The 25,694-nt window shown below is 31.9% G+C and overlaps 1 protein-coding gene and 1 long non-coding RNA gene across 2 annotated transcripts; both read left to right on the plus strand.

Annotated features, from left to right (window-relative positions):
* The first annotated feature begins 588 nt into the window (after positions 1-588).
* LOC106079749 (uncharacterized) lies at positions 589-24,627 on the plus strand. The gene is made up of 23 exons (XM_056017871.1): positions 589-634; positions 2,589-2,701; positions 4,454-4,514; positions 4,746-5,000; positions 6,330-6,500; positions 6,668-6,793; positions 7,462-7,576; positions 7,986-8,153; positions 8,755-8,943; positions 14,121-14,379; positions 14,610-14,675; positions 14,775-14,851; positions 15,275-15,349; positions 15,851-16,003; positions 16,730-16,770; positions 17,131-17,305; positions 17,701-17,772; positions 17,970-18,051; positions 18,181-18,242; positions 18,739-18,810; positions 20,483-20,522; positions 21,853-21,944; positions 23,032-24,627. Exons 1-23 carry the CDS (start codon positions 623-625, stop codon positions 23,187-23,189), a joined length of 2,634 nt encoding a protein of 877 aa, XP_055873846.1. The 5' UTR covers positions 589-622; the 3' UTR covers positions 23,190-24,627.
* On the plus strand, positions 9,415-11,227 carry LOC129924076 (uncharacterized). The gene is made up of 2 exons (XR_008775991.1): positions 9,415-9,739; positions 11,075-11,227. It is a non-coding gene; the product is annotated as an uncharacterized LOC129924076 (long non-coding RNA).
* Positions 24,628-25,694: the final 1,067 nt, after the last annotated feature.

Below are 25,694 nucleotides of genomic sequence, written 5' to 3' on the forward strand. Positions count from 1 at the left end.
CAGAAACATCGCTGAGACACTATACTGTCTGTAGTAGTGTAGCTGCATCTGCATTGCTCGAGTCGACGCATCAAAATGTCAAGCTCGTCCTATTCTATATATAAGAAATTGATTCATATGACTTTTTTTTTAATTTAAAGAGAAAAATCCTAAGAAGACTTTTACTAGAAACAGTCTGTTCAAGATGTCCCCCATAATTGTCTTCTTTACGTCGATCATAAAATATAGTAATTATTTAATTGTTGGAATTGCGCCTTCTGTGGCAATATTACGTCTCGATAAAGAATATAGCGCCATATCTGGGTATATCTAGATCCATTTAGATCAATTTAAAACAATGCAGGCCTAGATTTAGATTTACATAGTCATAGATCTATTTAGAATTTAGAGAAATGATCCTTGATCTAGAATCCATATCCATAGGCCCATTCTAGATATATTTATGTAGTCAGGTCTATACTGTCGATATATAGACCCTATATATCTAGATCTAATTTCTTTTAATAAACTTTAATACTCTAGATCTAGATTTTAACATTTAATTTTTTTTTTTTAGTTTTGTTTTTTTTACTGCTTACTTTTACTTCCCTTTTATTAGGAGTTAGAGCCCTTTAAAACAAAAATGGCGTCAGAGGTAACATAAAAAAATATATATTAGCGGAGATTGTAAACAAACACATCGAAATAAACTCTAGATATCTAGCTATATAAAATGCATGTTATAATATTAATACCATATCCCAATTAATATTTGTATAGTCTATATTAGCCTAGGAGGGTCTAGGTCTATAGATCTAAGACTAGATCTAGATCTAAATTCTAATTACATTTATGATTTATCATTTAGATTTTAGTCTAATTTAGGTCTAGAGTCTAGAGACACTAGAGAGTCAATGACAATAATTTATAATTAGTGCTAGCTCAGCTGCACTCAGACTCAGTCCACTGGGACGACTGGGCTAGGATTTAAAATTTAATAGATAAATGATTTAAAATTTAATTTGCCATCATTTCACATTAGACATGATTTGCCATGACTCAGTGACACTCAGTCTCATGACTGCCAAGGCTAAAGGCTAGTAAAGTCTTACTAGGAGTAAAGGCAAAGGAAGACTTATTAAATTAAATTATTGCGATAAAGTTTACAAAAATAATTAGATCTAGATTATTATTCTAAATTAAATGCTAAGGAGTAATTTAAGGTACAAGCCCAACTATGAACTAAATTTTACATAAAAATCTAGACTGTATTCAAGCTTAATTTTAAAAATAAAAAATATGGGGGGGGGGGGGGGGGGGCAACTTAAACCAGTCCAGTATTATCACCATGCTGGGCATGCCTGATCGCCATGAAGATATTATCATAAGAATGATAATGCAATAAATATAACACTTTGACAATATAAATTAAATCCAAAGAATAAATCGATCTATTGTCCATGTGAAAAATAGGCTTTTTTGATCCATTTCAAACATAATTTTGAGATTTATTTTAAATCAGATCCTCGGCCAGAAAATCGAAGTACCTACAAGTGACAAGTCTGAAGTGAAGTCAAGATAAAGATCTAGATCTAGTATACTCTAGATCTACTCTGATTTCTAGAATTACTAGAATCATTCTAACTTTATTTCTAGATCTAATTAAATCTAGAATTAGAATTAGTAGAATTAGAATCTATTTTATAGTTTAGAAAATGTCTCTAGATCTACTAGACAATACTAGACTCACTAGATCTAGAATCTAGATTATTCTAGAATCTAGATTATTCTAGCATCTAGATTATTCTAGTAACTAGATTATTCTAAAATCTAGATTATTCTATATTCTAGATTAGATGAGTATAGAATAGTCTAGATGACTAGATCTCTAGATCCAGAATGTGTGTTATATTAAGTAGAGCTAGAGTCTAGACTCTATATATCTAGTATAATCTAGATCTTCTACTATACTAGATCTAGTGTTATAGAGAGAGATGAAAAGATGCAGTGCAGATAATAATAATATACTAGACTAGCCTAGACTTAAATTAGTGAGCAGTTTTAGATCTAGATTCAAATATTAAATTATTTAATATAAATTACAGTCTAAAACTTTTAAAGACAGCTTAAATCCATGGGAAATACTTTTTTTAGTATTAAGAATAAGATCTGGATTTAGATCTAGATAATAAGATATATATTTATATATAATATACATAGAGTCACTAATTAATTATAGAGTCACTATAATTGTAGAATCTAGATCTTTAGAAATAATTTTTTTTTACCATACCTTCATATATTTACTTTATAATAATAATATTCATCAAATTCATAGATTTCTATATATTCTAGCCCTAACCACAATGAAAATGTATAACTTTTTTGTCCCTTAAATAAGAAATTGAATACCTGTCAGCATTTCACGCCTTAAGCATATGAGAAATGTTGATGAAGACCCTCCATTACCTAAGAACTTATAAAGAAAAATATCTTGAACATTTTTCAGTTGACAGACCTATTTTTGCTCAAAATTTTGTTGATCATTTATCACAAGTTAATACTTTTTAACATGTTCCTAAAGAAATTTTTTATTTGGTACTATCCAGGCAGGTAGTTTGGATGACATTGTGGTCACCTTAATGTCCATGGGGTTTGAAATAAATGATTGTCAAGAAGCTATTACCAATGGCAAACTTACTGTTCAGAGTGCAATTGATTGGTTAGTAGCTCTAGCTTTAGTTTGTCATGTAACTTGAAATCAGTATGTTGGTGTAAGATTGTTGAAATCATATATGAATGTAAATATGTTTTTTTTTACTAGTATCTCAATTTTCAGTGTTTTAAAGAACTGTCAACTAGTGAATGAAAATTAAATGACACTCTGCACCTAACTTTGATAATCTTCCTGAACCATTAAATATGTGCTTCTGACACAATTATTGACTCACTCTGTCATCGCGATGGTATCAGGTTCATACCCATCCCCATTGTCATGCAGGAGGTTTGGGCTAGGAAGTAGATTATTTTCATTTCTGAAGGAATATTCAAAACATACATGTAAAACATTTTTACTTGCAAACACATTTTACCATTGATACAGTAAATATTATTACAAACATGCACACATACAGTACCGCATATTGTGAAACTGCCCCTAACAAACACTTAATTCATTGCAATTTTTTTTTGTAATGATGCTCTTTTTGTTTTGTATAGTCTGAATGCCAACACTAAGAAGTTCACATTTTGCTGACAGTCATTTACACCAATATGAAATGAAATAGTTCATGGTGTATGCAAAATCTATTATGGACTTCCAGATTAAACTGAAATGTTATAAGGAATGAAGCTTCGTCACTTGGGTTGTTCGGTTGTTTAATCTACTTTGCTGTGGGGATGGCTCAGGAAACATTGCTGCTTCATTAAAAAAAATATGCAGTGAAGCCAGCAGTGAAGATGATAGTGAAAAACTATCCATAGAAGTTAGTAGAACATCTTGACCTTAATGCCACATCAATTTGTTGAATCCTGACCAAAAAACTTGGCTGAACAAAAAAAAATGCAGAATGTATCCTTCACCTACTCTTCCAAGAATTACAACTTATGAAAAAGTGCACTGAAATGAAGAGAGCCAATGGAAATAGGCCAGAACAGATCATTATGAAGCTTTTCATCAAGAAAGACATTTGAAATCATTCAAAATATTTCAAAGCATTAATTAAAGAATTGCTGAAAAAAAACAACTCTCTTAAAAAAACTAAATTTAAGCTTTTTAGACATTTTGAAATCATGGTGTAATTTTCTCTTTTAATGGTGTTCCCAAACACATTTTTTTTAAATATATATTCATATGATATACACAGGAGGTGCATTGTCTGAGCATTAAAGCACTTGGTTTCCAAACCGGGGATCCTGGGTGCAATCCTGGTGAAAACTGGGATTTTTAATTTCAGGATCTTTGGGAGCTTCTGTGTCCATCCAGCTCTAATGGGTACCTGACGTTTGTAGGGGAAAAGTAAAGGCGGTTGGCCGTTATGTTGGCCACAAGACACCCTTGTTAACCGTAGGCCACAGAAACAGATGACCTTTACATCATCTGCCTATAGACCACAAGGTCTGAAAGGGGAACTAAATGATACACACTGTTGTTCATTAGTTTTTGTAATTGATGTCTTTTTGTGTTAGCCCAACTGCTTTAATCCCAGTGATGCTCCAGCAGATAGACAATGATGCAGACTTTGATATCATAATGTTAGCATCTTTATTTAAAAAAAAAAAGAGAGAAAGAGAAAGTTAAATACTTGATATGCCATTAAAAACACTGAATTGGCTATATAATAATATTTTAGGTTTCTTCTGGCTCAAAAGTTATTTTTCACAATTTAGTGATTATTAACAAAATTATTATCACAAGAAATTTTTTTTTTAAAGAAATAAATTGAAATTGAACATTTTAAAACATTTTTTTCAGGATTTTAGCCGGCAAACCTGGTAATGTTGCAGTGACACAGAAATCATTAGTTCTAAACAAAGTGAGTTTGTTTTGGAGTTTTTCCTCTTCTCTGTTTACAAAAAAAAAATAGAAAAATTAAATCATTTGTTTATGTTAGTCTTGGTTTATACAATTTTAAGTTTTTGTTGTTTTGTATGTACATATAAACTATAAAAGTGCTTAGTATAGTTGTTTAAGTTTAAATTTTTCTTTATTTGTTCTTTCCTTTCCTTTAAGGTATCTTTAATTATTTTTATTTTTTAATGTCCAGCCTATGCCCAATCAACTTGGAGGTGGAAGTAGCAACCCCTTTGTTCCCACCAATGTTTCGGCATTAACTCCTGCGTCAGACACGAATATGGAGTCGTCATCTTCAGAGGCTATGGGGGTGGATGCTAGTGATGACACAATCGTCAGTAGGTGTCACTTGTCAGAGAAACAGCAACAGATCAAGTTAAACTTCCAGGAGAAAGAGCGGCTTGAGGCCAAGCGTTTGGCCAGTGAAGAGAAAAAGAGAAAGAAAAATGTCAGTATTAATTGTTAATTTGATAAATGTTTAAAGAAATTTGTGACTTGGGAGATTAAAAGGGAAGAAAGAGGATTTATCTGTGACTTGGGAGACTAAAAGAGTAGAAAGATGATTTATCTGTGACTAGGGAGATTAAAAGGCCTACATCTTGAGGCTGATCCTGACCAGCAGATCGCCTTTGACCTTTGATCTGAACTGACCAACACTTGATAGATCTAGTTATACATTTACTCTTCACTACATAAACTTTACTTTCAAGAAAATAAATTTCCTTTTAGTCGGTTCCCTTTTTTATTTTTTAACTTATAAATAAATCTTTTTTTAACCTTATTGCGTTAACTTCCTTTAGGGTGACTGTTTTTTGGGGATTTTCTCTGATTTTGGATAATTTTACAATCTGGGTATGAGACATGAATATATGTTATAGTAGAAAAGTTGTGTTTGAGAGCCAGACATCCATAGTGTAGATGAAAAGTTCCCCTTAATCTCTTTCTGGGGCTAAAGGTTATCAAGGGTTTTTGGTGGCCAGCACAGTGACCAACTTTATGAAGTGTGTTTGTATTGGTTGATGTATGTAACTATTAGTAAGACTTACTTTAACTGACATTGAAGAGAGCACCTGGCAGTGGGCAGCTTCTGAACAAGACAGCTGGAGGTTTCTTACAAAGTTTGCAAGATACACATTTGAGACCAAAATAAAATCCACCGCCAATGACAGACATTGAGGGTGAAAGGAGAACCTCTGACCTCCTCCAGACAATTGTTATGTCTGCACTTAATGTAGCATAATATGTAGGTCGCAGCTGGGACTGCATAGCCTCACAAAATACTGTTTTCCTCATCAATCTTTAGACTCGAAGAAAAGCCCTATTGTTATAAGTAAGACTATAGCAGAGTTTCTAAAAGGTGGGGAAAATGATGAAAAATCAGTTTTTCCAATAAGTTTACAGTGAGAATGTGTGTTTATTGTAGTTTTGAACTGACTGAAGAGATTTGTCTAAGTAGTTGAATATTTGTTATTTCATTGTGTTTCTACTTGAATCTACATTGGATTAAAAAAGTTCATTTTTGTTTTAAAACAAGTTTAATTTTTCTGTAGTTCTGTCCTAAGTAACCACAACAGTTTAGTTTAGCTACAACCCAAAATGACCTGTATCAACACCAACCACATTTATTCTTTTACAACTAGATGTAAATAAACTTAAATTATTAAACCTATACTCCTCCGGGATTCAAATACAGACCCGTTGGATTGACGCAAAGTGCCTTATCACCTCCCTGTTACTAGGGTTGAAAATTAATGAGTGACTAATTACTTTGATCCAGGAACGTGAGAGAATACTCAAAGAAATTCAAGAAGACAGGGAGAAAGTGAAGTTAATTAAGCAGTCCAAACTAGATACTCCATCCTCTGCTTCTGAAGTCCCACAGCTCAACACAGCAGTTAGAGAGCCTGCAGATGGTCAGGAGGACCAGAACACTACAACAAGCATTCAAGTAATTCATTTTATTGTTGTACATTTCAGTTTAAGTGATGCCATAGCCCTTAAAACAACCTGTAGAACTTGTATATCAACATTATTTGTTAAATAAATGCTAAAGTGATTTTTTTTAAAACTTAAAGTATTTATCTATATTATGTTTGCCTGGCCTTTGGTTTTCAGGTTCGACTACCTTCTGGTCAAATGTTCAGGCAGTCATTTTCTGTTCAATCCACTTTGTACAATGTTTGGGAGAGTGTCTGTGCTCAGCTGAATACTGCAATCGTTGCTTACTGTGGATTTATTCAGGTAAATATTTACTAACTGTGATTAAGTCTTTATTTTTTTTAACTAAAAATAAAAACTTTGAGGTGCATTCTTTTTGTCCTAAGATATGTCAGGTAATATAAAATGTCCACATAATTCTAGAGCTCTCTTACAAGCCATAGCAGTCCCATGGTATAATACCAGCCAGTATTATTTAGGTAGGTATGTTGTATTTGGCTTCATTTCCTACGTCTTGTGTTACTGTACATATTTTCATGATTCAAAAGCCTGTGAAGAGATAAAAGAACTCTAAACAGAAGTCTCTCATGCTTCTCTTGGCGAGCTCTGTTTGGCTGTTTCTGTAATTTGTTCATGAACTATGCAGGGGTGTCAGTAGTTTTGGTGTCACTCAGTGCAATTAGGTAATAATCCTCCCCTTCCATCACTCTTTCTCTTAAAAAAAACTTTCCCATTTGAAAATCTGTTGTCAGTTTATTCTTTTTGTTGGTGTGTGATCAATTTTCTTTTTTTTTTTTTCATATTTTTAAAGTATTATAGTTGATTAAGCTAGGTTCATTTTTCTTAGCCTTACTCACGTTTAATTTTAATTTTTTTTAAAATGATAATTAACATAATAATTTTAATTTTCTATGCTAAGTTTTTAAGGCATTATAGTTAATTAATTTTAAGTTAGGTTCATTTTTTCTTAGCCATTTCCGAGAAAGGAATACTCACGAGACGAGATGAGGCACACTTTGAAAGCATTAGGACTCGTGCCTTCTGGTTCTCTGGTACTGAAAAAGAAAGATGCAGATCAAGCTACTCGTAGGTTACTTTGTGATTATTTGGAATAGTTAGTGGGTTGCTAACAGCTTTCCTCTTAAGACATTATTAACAGCACTTTTGTTTTATATATATATTTTTTTAACAGTAGATTTTCATATATGTGTGTATATGGAAAAAAATTTGTCTGTTGATAGTATTGCATTTTTGTTACTGCGAAATAGCTTGATGAAGGGTAAAAACTTTATTTAAATATTTTGTATGCAAAATGTGTGTGTTTGTTCTATTGCTGTAGTCTTTTAACAAATTGTGATTAATGCTCATCAATGAGGTCTAATGTCTAGTGTAGTATTGTTGAGTTAGTGCTGTTTCTCACTGTCCCTTTTCTAGGTAGTGAGTGATGTTATTCACTAAAACTCTGTAGGTAATGTTGCTATGTACTTTTCCACAGCTCCAGACCCATCCACGATGCAGTCCCCCATCATTATGAGGGCCCTTGCCCAACTGGGTGATGAAAGGGAGGAAGAAGAAGCAGAAGAGGAACAGGTGGTTGATAGGCCTCCTCCTTTTAACTGGGGCAGAGTGTTGAGGCCAAACAGGGATGAGCCAATGGACGTTGGTAAGGAAAATATTTGAAATATATATGTGATTATTAAATATCAGTTTGAACTGAGGAACAGTGTGAAGGCATTAGAAAACATACCTATGTGCAACAACTAAATCAAACAGACCTTGATTGGACAGAACTAATGGTCTGATTCAAACCATGAAAATATTAAGTTTCAAATATGTAGAAGAAGAAACAAAACAGATGTACATCCTTTGTTAAGGTTATATTTAACTTTACTGCCAAAATCTAGTCAATATCTCACTGAGAAATTAATTTTAACAAGGTTTGACTACATGTAAGTCACTTTAGAAGGCACAAGATTAAAAAAAAATAAAAAAATTAACTATTGTCCACTTAACTCCTATAATTGTGGGTTTTCCGATTTTTTTGTGTGTCATTATCCAGGTAAAAAAAAAAGAAGCAATGATTTGATCCATGATTTATAAGAATTAATAACATTGAACTTCATAGGCTTTATTATTGCTTCATTTAATAGAGCATGTATTACAGGGTTGAAATAAAAATAAATAAATGAAATAAAAAAGATTCTTACAAAACAATTTTGAAAAGGAATAATTCAGTCAGGAAGCATTTTTTTTTCTAACTATAGGTTTGGATGACAATGAAGGGCAGCTCAATATTCTTGACCAGTTCCGGGGTGTAGCTGCACACCCTGTTGGTGGAGTCCACCCAATAGTTGGAAACCACAGGTTTGAAGGTTTCGGTAATCGTCTGGTGCCCGAGGGTGTACCTGGTGATGATAATAGACATTTAAACAGAAGGGCTCCTGAAATGGCAGGTAGTTATGCATAAGTATATCATCTTGAAAGTTTTAATCATTTCAGACATTGAAAGCCCAAGAAGTTTTGGTTGATTTCAGTGTGCAATATTTGAATAAAACAAGTAGAACATTTTAAGATTAGCGCTAACGTACTGTATTGTGCTAAGCTAACCTGTATGTTATGTACTGTATTAGAAAATAAACAAATTTCTAAATTCTTGTTTAGAAATCATCGCTTTTCTATATAAATCAGTTGCAAACAGTTATCTTAAAGACCAACTGAAGAGGTTTTTTTCGAAATTGAGATAGCGATTGATTTAGATAGTAGATAGCATCAAAGTTAGTTCCTAAAAATTTGAGATTTTAGAAAAGCGTATTTATATTAGAAAAAGTAATTTGAAAGTGTAAAAAATAACGAGATTTGAAAATCAGCTTCAATGGCCGAAACCGGAAGTGACGTATTGTAATGGACTGAGAAAATGTAAATAAAAATAGACATGGCTGCATACGTTATTGATAGCGATTCAGATGATAAACTTATCTAAATCTAGCTGTCCAACAATTTTAAATGATACTTATCATGGGATGCACCAAAATGCCATGAAGAGAACTCTTCTACTTTTCAAAATATATTCTAGAGCAGACTATTTAATTAATATAATTATAGATAGATTATAATAATAGGACTTGTCGGTACCGGACTAGTCACTAGAATTAGATCTACTACTCAGATCTAGACTCTAGACCTAGTCTACTCTGGTAGTAGTTAGTAGTCTCTAGTATCATCAAGTACTAGTAGATCATCTAGGTCTAGGTATACTATACTTAGACTAGACTATACTAAGTCTAATAGTTATAACAAAACTAAATGGTTAGATCTATCTATATTATTTTCTATATCTCTAAGTCTAATTCTAGCTAGGCCTTCTAACACTTTTACTAGTCACTCACTAGTGCTAGTAGATCTAGAGTTTATAAATACTTGACTTGTATTATTGTACTAATTGTAGTAATACTACTAGTAGTACTAGTAATAGTTTATAAACTAGTAGATTTAACTAATTAAGTAGATCTAGAGTAATCTAGACTAGCCTCTACTCTATGTTAAGTCTAAGCCCAGTCGCCAACATTTTTTGGTAATAGTTTGTAATAGTAAGACCTAGTGAGTAGTGTCCTAGCAATAGCATAAAGATTATTCATAGATATAAATATAATATTATAATAGTCAAGGACTAAACCTAAAGCCTAAGCTAAATCTATATAGAATATATTTATACTCTTTACTAGCCCTTACTATACTTATTAATAAGGCTAAACTTTAGATCTAAAAAAATAATAAGTCATCATTTATATTGGTAATATAAAATACAGATTTTTACTAAACACATGTGACATTTCTTTAAGTCTTAAACTTAAACAGGGCCGGTCCTAACGATTGCGGGGCCCTATGTGAAACTGATTGCGCGGGGCCTAGTCTGGGTGGGAATAAGGATAATAAGTGAAAATTAAGATTTCGTATTTTAAAAAAATTCGACTTTGAATTTTATCAAATCTTTACTAAGTACAAGATTACAATCAAATTAACTTTACTTTACAAACTTTGCAACCTATGGCATATTAAAATGCCAGTCACTCTATTAAAGTAAATAAAGTATGGAAACTTCTGATTAAAGTGAAAATTTGCCTGATTATTACATTTTAGTACATGAAAGCTGACAATGTCTTATTTCGTTTATCGCGCGTAGGATTAGCGTTTTCGGAATGAATGACACCCACAATTTTGTCTATTTTTCAGGAGATTTTTATGAGATTTCCAGGTTTTATATATACCGATATATATATATATATATATATATTGCAATTTAACTATTACACCTAGAATTAGCATGAAGCCTATGCAGGGCCCACTGCGACCGCATAGGTTGCAGTGGCTTAAGACCGGCCCTGGTCTTATATATATTAGATTGCCTAGACCTAGAGTAGAGTAATTTATTATTATTAAGAACAATAAGAGTTAGATGTTGATGTTAGATCAGATAATCAGTATAACATATATAATATATATATATATATAACCACTAGTTCTATATATGTATACATAATTAAGTATAAATGTTAATAAATAAATTTTTTTAAATCTATTTTACAGAAAACATATATGACATGTGGCATACAGACAAGTTTACTAGATGGATCTTTCATCATTTTGGAAATACAATATTCCCTGTGAAACAAATCACAGAAACATTCTACAATTTTATTTTATATAATAAATACCAATAAATGTAAATACAAAATCACATTTTAATAGAGTTCTTCATTATACACACAACATTATTTTAGTATGTTCCTTTTCACTTGCTAGGTTTAGACAAAGTTTCGAATCAGGATTTAATATTATTAAGTCATAGCCCAAAACTCCAGCAGGATGTTAGTTAATGGCAGTGGTCAATGTTTGAACCTGAGACCACAGAGAAGACAGTTCGGAATGCAAACCACACAACTTTCTGCGTTTCGAAACCTATTCAAATTTTGATCATTTTTATGTTAATGCAGATCTGAATGTCCATTGCAATGATGACTTGATCTGTAAAGGGGTTACATTTTTTTAAAATAAGTTGGATCTCATTCTTCGAATGATGCTATTTATTAGAAATTGCAACGTGGAATACATATTAGAGGCCAAAAGAAAATCCACTGATGAGGGAAGACGTAGACGTCGTAAAGAACATTTAAATTGACCACCAGCTGAATATGGTTATGTCTTCGCTGGACGCGGCAAAATATCTAGTTAGCAGCTGGGGCTGCGTAGCCATGGAAAATACTGCATTTCTCATTAATCTTTCGACTCGACTGCCAGCCTTATTTATTAAACACTTTAAATTATGAATAGCTCTGCATTTTTTAATAACAATAAAAAAAATATATATATTCAGTGATTAACTGGCAATAATTGGGTTACTAAAATTTAATAAAATGAGTTGCATAATTACATCAACAGTAGCCTATATGCATTACTTAACATTATATTGATACTATAATTTATTTTCCACTTCCCTGACTTCCCAGAGAAAAGAAAAAAACGACAACTCCTTCTCCAGTAGGATAATCTCTTTCATTTATAGTCTAAACACAATTTAAAACTTTGTTACCTACAGTTACAGATTAACTTGCTAACTTAACTATCCAATAATCTAATGATTCTATTCCAATCAACAAATGAGTCAAGCGTGAGATAAATGAAAACTCTTAAATTTTTAGATATATATTTATAGAATTATGTAAGTATATAGGCCCGAATATACGGTACGAATATATTTAAATAAGAGTGTAATAAAATCCATATTTCGTATATTAATAATATTATAGAATTGGTAGATCTAGGTCTAATTTTTGCCTTATAGATTAGTTTTTAGAAATTTAGATCTAGTACTTTTTTTAAGACTACTTTTAAGTCTAAGTTAAGGTTTAAGTTAAAGCTATTTGCCTAGTGTTGTACGGGGTTGTGACTCTAGATTCAAACTAAAAATAATCGTATACTACAATAACTACATTGAATGAGCTCAACATTCACATTGTAATAATTGTTTTTTTCCCATATTGGGCCTATTTAGGGACGACTATAGGTTAATAATCACTAAGTGTATAGATAGAGTATATAATTTTAAACTTTGTTTTTCTAGATCTAGGCCCAGCACCTCGATCGGATCAGTCTAAATAGATAGGTCTTATCTCTAAATATCCAATACTAGGCTACTACTAGATCTAGACTTCATCTAATTGGATTTAGATCTAAATTTAGGTCTACTTCGTACATCATTAATGATCTGAGAAAAGAACTCTGCTCTTGATCAAAGGCAGTAGATCTAGAACTAGAATAAGCCTGAAGCAGTAACATAATCCATAAATTGCGTAACTTGACTAAAACGAAACATGTGAACTGAGGCTCGCGGTACTGCGTGGGGTGAAACGCTGTTCGCTTGACTAGATCAAGAATAAGCCGACAAACAGTAGATCTAACATGCAAAGCCATAAATTGCGTGATTTGACCTAATTTCCCCAACTCTAACATCCACTTTTTATAAATTGGCGTGTTTTAGTCGCCTTTGTTTTTAGAAACTAGCATTCCTGTAAAAAGGAATAGGGAAATACGCTAAGCCATAATTGAAAAATTTGACCTAATTTCCCTTAAACTACGTCATCGACCTTGGTTGTCTGGGAAATACTGATCTCGAATGGCTTCGAGATTGTGAAATTTAATAGTCCCTAAAACTCACATTAAATTGCTTATATCTAAATAATTACAAAGAATATATGTCTAAAATTTCGTATGTATATTTTTTTAAGCATTATGAATCTAAAAAAAAGTATAACACCGGTTTCCGCGTCTGACCCCAAAACCTCTTCAGTTGGTCTTTAAGTGTAAATGTTTCTTATGTGTCCTGATATAGTTTTAAGTAAGTAAAAATACAGAGAAATAGATTAAATCAGCTTTTGATTGCATCTTTACTTTGTGATGATTAAAAACATTGTAAAAATATATATATAAATAATATTCTTGTAGGATTTGCTTGGTAGCAGTTAATTATTAAGTCAAAACTACTAAGGAAAAGAATAAACAAGGCATTAAAAAAACAAAACAATCTTACTAGTGTTTGAAAAAAAAGTTAAATTTAAAAAAAAGTTGATTGCACTTAGACTGTCATCATGAGGCTCTCAAGTCTTCTTGCCATGGTCTTGTGCTGTTCTCCCAGAGTTATATGCTAAGCTAAAAATAACATTCTTGATGAACATCTGAACTAGAGAAACTAAAGGGTATTGTCAACACAAGAATATGCTCATAAAAAATTTTAAGAATGAAAAAAAATTAATGTAAGCTGTAACACACTAAGCTAAACATCTTCTCATTTATTTTAATATTGCTTCAAAAACTTGTTTTGTATCATATATATATATATGCTTGTGTATGTGTACTGCAAAACTTTTATTCTTAGAGCACCTATTGTTTTACTTTATTCTTAGAGCACCTATTGTTTTACTTTATTCTTAGAGCACCTATTGTTTTACTTTATTATTAGAATACCTACTGTTTTACTTTATTCTTAGAGCACCTATTGTTTTACTTTATTCTTAGAGCACCTATTGTTTTACTTTATTCTTAGAGCACCATTGTTTTACTTTTTACTTCTGTACAGCTGAAGCAGCAGAAAACAGGTCAGCTCAAAACCAACCCAGTACAAGCCAATCATTACAGAGGAGCTCTTTCACCGAGCATTTCTTTACTGTCCGCAGTCTCCAGGATATGTCCATGTCTGTGTTATCCCGCAGGTTCACTGACCCTCGTAATCCCATCTACTCCATATCGGGTCTTTCAGAAGAGATACTCCAAAAGTTTTTAGCTTACCTGAAGAAGGAAGGGCTCTTAAAACCCAAGATCTTACATATGTTACCAAGGTATTTAAAAGATAAAAAGTTTTTTAAAAATGTGTGACTTCAAATTAATTTTTTTTTTTTTGTAAGAGTGAGACTAAAATCTAATTTGTTTTATCTGGAGTTACTATAATTCAATCTTCAAATTAGCAGTATAGGATTAGAATAAGTTTTAAAAATGTAATTGACATTCTGACTGTTATTACAACTTGTGAAAGTTTAATGTGTATATGTTTTAATTTTCTTGTCCCTAGCTATCTCCTAAAGCTGACTTTAGATTTCTATCCCTACACTACCAATGAATTATTATATGCTGCCAGGTAGGTCCACATTTGAGATCTAGTTCCAATTCTTTATTGTCTATATTCCCTAATTTCTTTGGTGTTGATTAAAATGTTGTTGTTTTTCTACTTCCTCAGAATTTTCGTCAATCTTCACACTCTCAGTCTTAATTCTTGTACACTCATCACAGACAGTGGACTTATTGCTATTAAAGGTTGTTTTTTTTTGTTTCATTTGTAATGAAAATGGTGAAGAAAAACAACGTGGTTCAAACCTCTTTCCTATTTATTTAAACAAATTAAAAATCTTAGTTCTTATTTTTTTTTCTTCTTGATGTTTTCCGGTATGCTTTCTTATACATATTTGTTGTAATACAAATGTACTGCAAGAGGTTTCTGTTTCTGTTTAGCGATTTCCATTTCTAATGTTTAAAATATTTTGGGTCTTATGAAGTCAGTCGAGCTGACAAAAAAACTAAATTGTTATAAAGCTGTGTAGCCACTGGAAATACTGCATTCCTCATTGTTCTTCGGACTCGAAGACAAACTTTATTATTATTATAAAGCTTTTCTTCAATGTCAGTTAGTGTACATTTTGATTGAAACTATATTAAAAGAGCATTTTCTCTTTGGTCTAGGAATGAAATCTCTGAAAGTATTAAACTTAAGTGGATGTAGTCAGATAACAAATTCTTGCTTCGCTTTCATACAAGGTAAGACATTGTATAGTCTGAATATTCTATTTTTAATTAATTAACTCAAGAGTTCTTTAAAAATGGATTAATAATTTGTTTTAATCTTTTTATTAACAAAGAAAAAAAAAATACTTACAGACCATTAGAAAAAAGATGTAAACTATATGAACTAGCTTTTAAAAGAAGAAAAAGAAAAAATATCTAAAACAGTTATAGAAAAATAAAATGTTCTGAGATCTAAAAAAAAGGTGAAAGTAATTTCATTTATCTCCAATGCTAGTAGGTTGACAAGGAGTTCTATAACTAGTTCAATGCTTGCTTTCTCTAGTTGATGCTATCTACTCTTAGTTGTGAGTGAACCTTGCCACCTATCATTCTTGAATTCAAAATTCAGTGTCTCCACCTTCTGATTCTTCAGGCGACCACAATGTACATAAAATGATAAATTAACATGATCCTTTTTTTGCTTCTTTTTTTATTTTATGAATCAATTCTAATGTTATTGTTTTACTTTTGTAGAATTGAAGCAACTCCAGACTTTAAATTTAGAAGGAACTGGTGTGACTGATCCTGGCATCATTCAGTTTTCTGAATCTGAGACTGCTGTACAGCTAGCACACCTGGACCTTGGACGGACATCTATTACTCATGAAATATTTCCATCTCTGCAGAGTAAGCTTATTTAATGCCATTAGGTTGAACTGATATCATCTACACTACTTCATAACACCATATGACATTTCTTCCTTGTAATAGTAATAGGATCATTCTTTAAAACCCACTGTCTATTCCTCATGATGTTTAAATTAAATTCAACTTTTGAGTCCCTTGGACTTTGGAGCCAGACAAATCTATTTATATTACTTCTGAGAGATATTTAGCTCAAGGCAATGAGTGATATGGAGAAGGCCATACTTTTATCACATGGCTTTGAATTATATCACCTGGGGTGGGGGGGCTTATACATTTTGTTGATTCAGTAATCTATTTATTACAAATCTTTATATTGAGTTTGTGCATTTATTTTGAAAAAAAGAGGCATTAGATCTCATCATTAGTTACCATTTCATCCTTAGACTTGACAGGAGGTTTGTGCACTTGGCTACATTGGTAGTTTTTTTTTTTTCAAAGGGCATTATCTCTTTTTACTTTTATTGCCAAATAAATGGAAGGCAGAGTTCTTGTAGTTATCAACAGCCTTAAAGTCAAACATGATGACTGACATGCAAGTACTTTTCAGTCAGCATCTGGCAAGAGTTAAAAAATTAACTCCTCCTGTAGCACATTTATCTAGACTACTTAAATGTGTGACTTTTTCCTGAACAAGCTCAGTTCTTTCCCATCAAGCACTGTTTTGATTGTCCTAATCATTGACTATTATTTTGGGTTTTGTTTCAGAAATGAAGATGTTAAAATCTCTTTACTTGAAGAATACTAGGGTGAGTTGTCCATGTTTTTATTGGTCATGTTTTCTTCAATCTTACTGGAGTTTCAAATAATTACACTAGAGCTTCTTGTTCCTTCACTTTTTGGTGTGTTTATAAAATTTAATTTTCAGTACCATAATTGACCACTGCAAACATCAATTAAAAAAAAAATTACTGGTATCTATTTATAATTAATATGAAGTAAAGACATTTTTTGGGGTCACTCATGCAAAATTATGCTTGCTTTACACAATGAATAAATTAACAGATTGTCTGTGTTTTTAGAAAAAGAATTTTTATATTTTTCTTTGTTTCAATTCTAAACATTGAATCATTTCTTTTAAAATTGTTCTCTGGATATCTTGGCCTTAGATTTCCAGTCTGGCAGGGCTTGAAGCTGTGACCAGCCTTGAAAACCTGGACATATCAGAGACCAACATTGTGACAGATTGTATCTTGTGCCTCACACGGTTGCCGCGCCTCAGCCACCTTAGCCTGACTGGAACCCAGGATGTAAATGGTGATAGAGCTTTGGCTTACTTGAAAGGTAAACTTAGTTACTAAAGAAGTATAGGAACAAATATAAACATCACATTTCTTTCTCCTCTTCATTACTTCTATCCAAAAGTGTACGAGGAAGTTGCTTTTAATCTCATTTTCTACATGACAAAATCTTTTTTTTTTTTTTTGTTAAAGATTAAAACCATTTTAGTGAGTTGAGTTTTAATATTTTCCTAATTTTTGAGAATTATTTTTTTAATGTTAATATCAAATCAGTTTTTCAATAAAATTTAATAGTTACAAAGCTTTTAGCAAAGAAATTCTTTCTTTTTTTTTTTTTTTTTTTTTTTTTTTTTTTGCAATCCTATTTACTAATCTCTTCAAACATTCATTTTAAAAAGATATTGTATGTTTAACGCTACGTTTTGTTATCTTGATCAGATATGAAGTTGACAGCTTTGTATTTGCCATGCAGAAGTACCACAAGTGATGCTGGTATTTCATATATCTCAGGCAAGTATTGGAGCATTCTTTCAGAGCTTTTGTTAATCTCTGAATACTGCATGCAATAAAAACATTTGTTCATTCGTTTGAATTCTATTTTACATAAAATTAATAAAAATTTGTACATATTAAAGAAAGTTTACTTCTGGTTAAATGTTTAAAAAGTAGGCCATTGCCAAACGCTCACAACTTGTTTACATTTTTAGGCTTTCAACTCACGTCATTGGACCTGACCAACTACATCAATATTGGGGATCCCAGTATGCTCTATATCGGTCAAATGACCAGGTAAGGAACATTTTGTAGATGATTGTTTGAAACTTTCACAATAGAACTTGCACTACAGATGTGTGTAAATTAAACTTACATTTGTCCCACTTTGTAGTGAATAGAAAAATCTCTTTTCACTTTTTACAGTTTGAAGAAACTTCTACTGACCAATACAAAAATTTCTGATGAAGGAATGCAGAATCTAACAAGTGGGTGCTTTTGTAATGTCACTAGTAGAAATATATATTCTTTAAATGAAACAGTATTGTAATTTTAAGTATTTGTATAATTAACGACGAAATATATAAATGTTATAAAGCTAAACTAATATAAAAAAGTTTTTAAAAACTTGGACTTCCTGCCTTAAGTAAATTTTTGGAGACTACAATAAAGGCCTTTAAAAGTAGATTTAGTAAAGTTTATTTGTTGCTTTTTGTGGACATAGACTGTATATTTATAGCTAAGAATGTTACAGATATTAGTTACAATTAGTGAGAATTAAGTGAATGCAAGCCTCATCTCACAAGAACATTGCATAATTTGTTGAGCCCTTAACATCAATGGACAGATACCTTATTCACTTTGAATAGAATTGTGCTTTTTAGTCCAATTTTTAAATTAAATTTATTTTTAACTATTTTAAAATATTTACTATATTACATGTATTTCTTTGTTTCAAATATTTCTTGAAAAAAAAATTTGCAGAGTTGGTCAACTTAGAAGTGTTATATCTTGATCGAACTCTTGTCTCCAATGCAGGAGCTGCTATTATTGTTAGTAAGTCCCTATGTGTTGTTTTTTTTTTAAAGTTGGAACATATAAATTCTATTGACTTTCTTTAACTCCGGAATTAATTCGGAATTATTTGCCACTTTTGGACGGAATTAATTTTTCCGCCATTTCAGAGTGCGCTACTTTGCTTCGATATAACTTGTATAACTTTTTTTTTTTTATAAGCACTTGATATAGAATTAAAGAGAAATGGATGCTCTTTCCATTTCTTATGTTTTCTAGTTTGCAAATTATGTTGTTTTTGTAATTTTGGGTTTTGAATATAAAAATAAAAAATGAAAAACTCACCAACTGACATTGAAAATACCCATCCAAGTGCATGTTTAAAGAAATTTATTGTTCAAATTGAATTGAAATAGCTTTTTTTCTCATTTTTATTCATTTGTTTACAGAACACCACAGAAGAAACAGCAATAGATGCAAAAAATAATAAACTGGAACTAATAATCCAATGTCACTACTTTATGAAAAAGCCAATAAAAAAAAGCAACACTCTTGGAACAAAACACTTTTACCCTAAAACTAGTCCAACTGTACAGCATATATATATTTATAGTATTTTCTTCTAAAGTTCTTCATGTACTTAGTATATAAATATTCCTTCTAGTTGTGATATTCATGGAAACAGTCAATATGAATGTGTGGGTTCGACTCCCATCCAGCGCAAACATAAACCATTCTCCCTGACCCAAAGTGTTTACATACTCTGTCTTTCTTTATAGTTATAGGTCTCCATTCTCTGAAAATGGATCTTATTCTAGCAGGGGTGTTCCATTTAATCCTATGGTCAGCATAGCTATTTATTTTGCTAACAAGACTATCAGCAATGTGATTGTCAATGAAAAAAACATTCCATCTCAATAGATGCAATGCTGACTAAGTCTAGGTTGACAACCCAATTTCTTGGTGGAACAAATCTGAAATTGTTCTGTTAGGTGCCTAGATGATAGATCTAGAGTCTAGAGATCTACATCTATCTGATTAGATTTAGATCTAGATAATGTAGAGACAGCTAAACTAGTTCTAGATCTACATTGAACATTAGCTGGGGGTGGAGCTGCTTCATCAGCTGATAAACTTCATCATTACTAGACCTAGGCCTAGGTCTAGACCTATAAATTAATTTACTAGATCTAGATCTATATAATTAGATTTATCAATATCACCATCAGATGAAACAAAACCACTGTCATCTGAATTCTTATACTTCTTTATTAAAGAAATATTTAGATCTACAAAGTTTATATGGCCTTGGTTGAAGCTCCATGTTAAAAAACACGCACACAGAAAAAATAAATGTCATCTCTTTACAAACTTCGTACAAAATAAAAACACGTTAAATGAAGGAAATTCCGGATGTTTAGCAAAGGGAAACTATTCTAGATAAAAAATTAAGCAATAAAAAACAAGAATTGGAGAAATGGAAACGAAAAAAATAAATTTGAAATAGCCGATGCCCCCAGCATTGGTCAGACTTTTTTCCCCTTTTTTAAAATCAACGTCCTGAGCGTTGTTGCGGAGCCAAAGAGTTAATACCAGAAGTAGTTAATACACATAGATTTAAACGTTGTACAATTAATTGAACCCATGACCTTCAGCTGTAGAAATAATCTTCATATTGATCAATTCATGTTCTCACATTTTTGTTTCTCTTCAGATTTCAAACATTTAAATGAACTCAGTCTTTCAGCTACAAGGTAAATTTTTTTCATTGTTTGTAATTACCATTCCTTAGCTGGGCTGGGTCAGACACTTATCTCCCATGCCAAAAGCGATCTTTTTTTTTTTTTTTTTGAGAGCTTAAAGTATGGTGTAACAGAAATGCCCCCGTAAGAGCTATAGAGATCAACTCATGCGTCGTTTTGCCCTCACTGGCATAGAGGAAAGTAGCTTGCAGCAGATGGCCTCTGAGACAGTTGAAGAGTTCTCAAAAAGGCGTTGTGACGCACATTTGGAGTCCATAGAAAATCCCTTGTAGAAGGCAGATGCAGAAGACGTAAAGAAAATTAAAATAGACCCCTGGTTGACAGTGGTTTTAACTGCATCAGATGTGGAAAAAATGCTGGTCGCAGCAAATTTAGGGTAGTCATATGAAACACTGCACTCATCCTTCATCTTTGGAATTGAAGACATAGCTTTTATTAGTATTTACTGAACAGACAAATATTGACTTTGGTACTGTTAGAGGTGAAACTTTTAAACCTTAGGAGTTAAAAAAAAATTACAGATTTGATAGAAGTGAAAAATGAATAGTACAATTAGTAGAACTGCAGACCGCATGAGTGGTTAGCTTTTTTTTCATAGTGTTGTGAGAATTGATATATACCTTCTTTTTTTTTAGTTCAAAAAACTTCTAGTGATATTAACAAGATTTATAAAGCTGACCAGGCTTCTTTTTTTATAAATGTGCTTTTTTTTGTTTTAAAAAAACTTTTTTTTTTCTAATTAACAGTCTGTTGATGTTAGGTGTAAAGAGACTTGACTGTTGATGTTACATGTAAAGAGACTTGACTGTGTTGATGTTAAGTGTAAAGAGACTTAACTGTGTTGATGTTAGGTGTTAAGAGACTTGATTGTGTTGATGTTAGGTGTTAAGAGACTTGACTGTGTTGATGTTAGGTGTTAAAGAGACTTGACTGTGTTGATGTTAGGTGTAAGGAGACTTGACTGTGTTGATGTTAGTTGTAGAGAGACTTGACTGTTAATGTTATGTGTAAAGAGACTTGACTGTGTCCAAAAACCCAACATACAAATACAAAATACGACTATGTTGATGTTATGTTTAAAGAGACTTCACTGTGTTAATGGTAGGTCTAAAGAGATTTGACTTGATGTTAAGTGTAAAGAGACTTGACTGTGTTAATGGTAGGTGTAAAGAGTTTTGACTGTTGATGTTAAGTGTAAAGAGACTTGACTGTAGTATTCACTTACTGAATGATTGTTTAGTTCATGGCTCTTAAGGTCACATTTTCGGACTAGCAACTTTCATTTATAGGTTTGCATTGTTCATCTCATTTTTATTTGTAGTATTACAAGTGATTTTGTGAAACAAGGAGCTTTAAACCAGTGCATCTACCTGACCAAACTCAATCTAAGTAGGACTATCATTGGTGATAAAGGTTAGCAGTGTAGTTTACACATTTGTAAAATATTAGTCATTTCATTAATAATATAACTCTATTTTCTAGCCTGGTCATGTGGTATGCTCTCCGTTATGTCATATTGATCGCCCAGGTTTCGAACCCTGCTCGCTATCATCCCCGGCAGTCCTGGGGGAAGTTTTTGCTAGGATATAATTATCTTCAATCCGAAGGAACATTCAAAACACAAACAAATGGGTAGAAACATTTTAGATAAGAAACAGATATTGCAACTATTTTTTTTTTCTGAATAAAAAGTTTAATTATCTTTTGATAAATTCTAGCTAGAATTATTTTTATTTTTTATGTGCTTGCCTTTTGATGCCTTCAGCAACATTAAACCTTTCGCCTTTTGTCTTATAGAATTCTTTTTTGCTGTTTGGTAAAATCTTGGTTCTCACATAGATCTATATGCTCTGCGTAAAGTCTAACTCAGAATGCTTTGATATATAAGTGATAGTAATTAAGAGGCATCATGTTTTGAAAACGTTTGAGAGATTCACCCAGTTCTAATTGTTGCCTAATATTTGATAGGGAAAGTAAGGAGGTTGATTTTTTTTGACATCAGTGAGTTCAGTCAGCTTATATATTTTATATAATACAGACGTTACTTCAAAAAAGCTGATTACGTCCTACACGTCATGCATTTAGTCATGCATATTAACCAATAACTTAAATTCAGCTTCAAGAAGTCCCTGTTATTTGTTAGCATAAATACTGGTTGCAGGTTATTCTGCTGGACATGTAGAACTATTTTTAGCTCCTAGGCTAAAGTAGGTCAAATTTACTTTCTCTACCATTAAGATACGTACACATGTACATGTTTTCTCTATTTTTATTACTGTATACCTACTTTTGCACCCTCCTGTCTATGTAATATAGAAGGGGTTTCAGACCACACAGTTCTCAGTAGAGTTTGTCTTTAAAAGGTACCTGAATGTTATCTTGGGTCCATTATCATCACATAATAATACCGAATAGTTTATGTGGGTGCTTAATGTTTTAAAAAAATGTTCTTAGTTATAAACTGGAGGTGTCATTCAATATGTTTTCAATCCTTGTCCAGGAATCCACAATTTGAAGTTGCCAAATCTGCTGATGTTAAATTTGGACTGCACCAGAGTTCATCCCAGTTCTATCAGTATCATAGAGTCCCATTGTCCCAATGTGAAGTCAGTGACAATCGCCAACTTAGCTGCTCTCAACGAGGATGAAGAGAATTAAACACAGAACAAAATTTGCTGTTTCCACCTGTTCTGCTGCATGTTAAAAATACACATTTTCAGTAAAAACAAAATTTTTAAGAAGTAGTACCCAATGATAAAGATTAATTTCCTTTGGTATTTAAATATTTGTTACCCTTCTAAAAAAAAGATTTGAGATAATAAATGTACCATTTTGTGTACATTAGTTTTTAATATTACTTTGTAACAAAGTCAGTTTTTAGTAACCAATGGCTGCCCTTGGTTTCTGGTCCTGATTTTAGTTCATTGGCCTAATGTTCTGTGCAATGTGTCACATTGTAACACTATCATATCATATTGTAGTGTTAATCATTATTCTATATCTGTAAAAATAACTCTAATAGAGGTGAGCTCTATGTACTTTTAAGAGAGAAGCAGCATTGTGTAACTTTTGTTTCTTAACCAATACACTTTAATCCCCTAACAGTTCTACTGAACAAAGTGTGGCTATCGCTACATTAACTCTTCCTCATTTTATCTCAAGCAGCAATGTTGAAACTATTGTTCATTTGCGGTTTAGAAAACCTTTTTAAACAATGTTCCATTCATTTATTTTTAATCTATTAACTGTATGATTGTTTAAGCTGGTGGGAAGTTTTGAATAGATCCTTCCCCCCCCCCCCCCCCCTTTTCTAATTTAAACTTCATCAAACTTTTCATTGCAACATCGAAAGAGTTTTCAATTTTGACATTAATTCTATCGCACACTTACACAAAACGACACAGAAAAATGTGGTAAAATTTCTTGGTTTCCCATTCTGCAACTGATAGTACCCTCCCATAGCATCCAATTGGACAATATGTCATCCAATAGGACAATATGTCCATGCTCTTTACATTGTCAAGTTGTTAAATGGAAGAATGAGGGTAAAAGCTTATAGAATGACTCTTTACATTCTTCACATAACCTGGTAGTTCCAATAAAATTCTTTTCAAATATATATTTTTGCTTTAAGTTTAGAAGCGAAACCTATGAACCTCATTCACTAGTTGGTTGAATTGGATTCTTAATTCATAAATTTTATCCCTTTTTTTGGGCATTTTAATGATGTATAAAATGTATAATATTATATAAAGATACTACCATATTTTGTGAATATATTTTTATCAAGTATAGTGTAGATTGAATTATTTAAAAAAAAAAACATCTACCTGTATATAGTGTTACCAGGTACATGCATTTTGTATTTGTATCATTGGATCTGATAAGAATACAAACTCTAGCATTATGAATGCAAGTCTGGGTGAAACCGTCATGAATGTATTAGCATTTCAAAAGTATGCTTAAAAAGAAACGTTATTTTTTTGTTTATATCCAAAGTTGAGAAGCTGCAATGTTTGATGAGAATGTAATTGACATGATGAAGTGTGACTGAAGCGTTGAACCGTTCTCTTTTTCAATAAAATTTGAATTTGTATCCACTGGTCTTACAAGTGTGTTATTAATTCTTTGTAGTCAATAAATCCTTCATTGTCTTACCCTAGCTTAACATTTCTTTAAAGCAGTTTCTCAAACTCCCCACCCTGACAAAAAAAAAGGGGGGGGGGTGCGTATTTTCAATGAAGTTATCAGTGCATGTTAGATTATTAACCAAGTAAAATGACATTATTGCATATGTTAAACATAAAATATTTTAAACATCGTTTCATCTTCTCATAAAGACATAAAATTTATTCCATTTTTGTGAGAGATATCTCTAACAATATCTACTCAAAACTTAAAGCATTTCAAAATGTCTATGCAATTGTGATTCTTTTCTTTCTTATGTTAGAAATTCTCCTGTATGTTGACAACTTTTGTATGGCGATAAATAAAAAGGTCAGCAGTAAGACGTCTACAGGATGACTTCACAGATGTGCGCAATAAATAACTCAACTGTTCCAACATAAAATAGTATTAACCATGCTGCCTCCTTTATTACACTTAATATGATCTGCAACTTTTTTTTTCACTAGAATGAAGTGTGCTCTATGTTAGAAAACACTTCAGTATCAGCCTGCCCCTGAAAAACACTGCCTTAAGGACAATCAGAAATAGCATTTTTTCCCTACCATATTCTTGGAATAATATTAAGTACTAATCAGGTTGGATTAAAAAAATGGAAGATTCTAAAACTACCTACATGAAGATCTTGTAACTGTTAACTTTTCCAAACTTAAAATGTGTTATTCCACTCAAGTTTGAATGTCTTAATAGAATTTTTTTTCAAAAAGGAATGTCTATGGCACTCAAATAGGCATAGCAAATGAATTAATCATCTTTTTTATTAGGAATTAAGCTAGATCTCAAAGTGATGAGCCAAAGAATGTACATGTATTTACTTTCAAGAACTTGGAGTGTGCAGTAAGAAGCTACAGAAATGAAATGAAAATGTGTATCCTTAACATTGACTGAAGCAAATAAATTGGAAAAAGGAGGGGGAGGTAGTATTTTTGGACTTTTTGATTTTCTGCTGTTACACTAAATTTTTTCTACTTTTTCTCA

The sequence above is a fragment of the Biomphalaria glabrata genome, chromosome 1, assembly GCF_947242115.1.
Source record: "Biomphalaria glabrata chromosome 1, xgBioGlab47.1, whole genome shotgun sequence".
In the NCBI taxonomy this organism is placed as follows: Eukaryota; Metazoa; Mollusca; class Gastropoda; family Planorbidae; genus Biomphalaria; species Biomphalaria glabrata.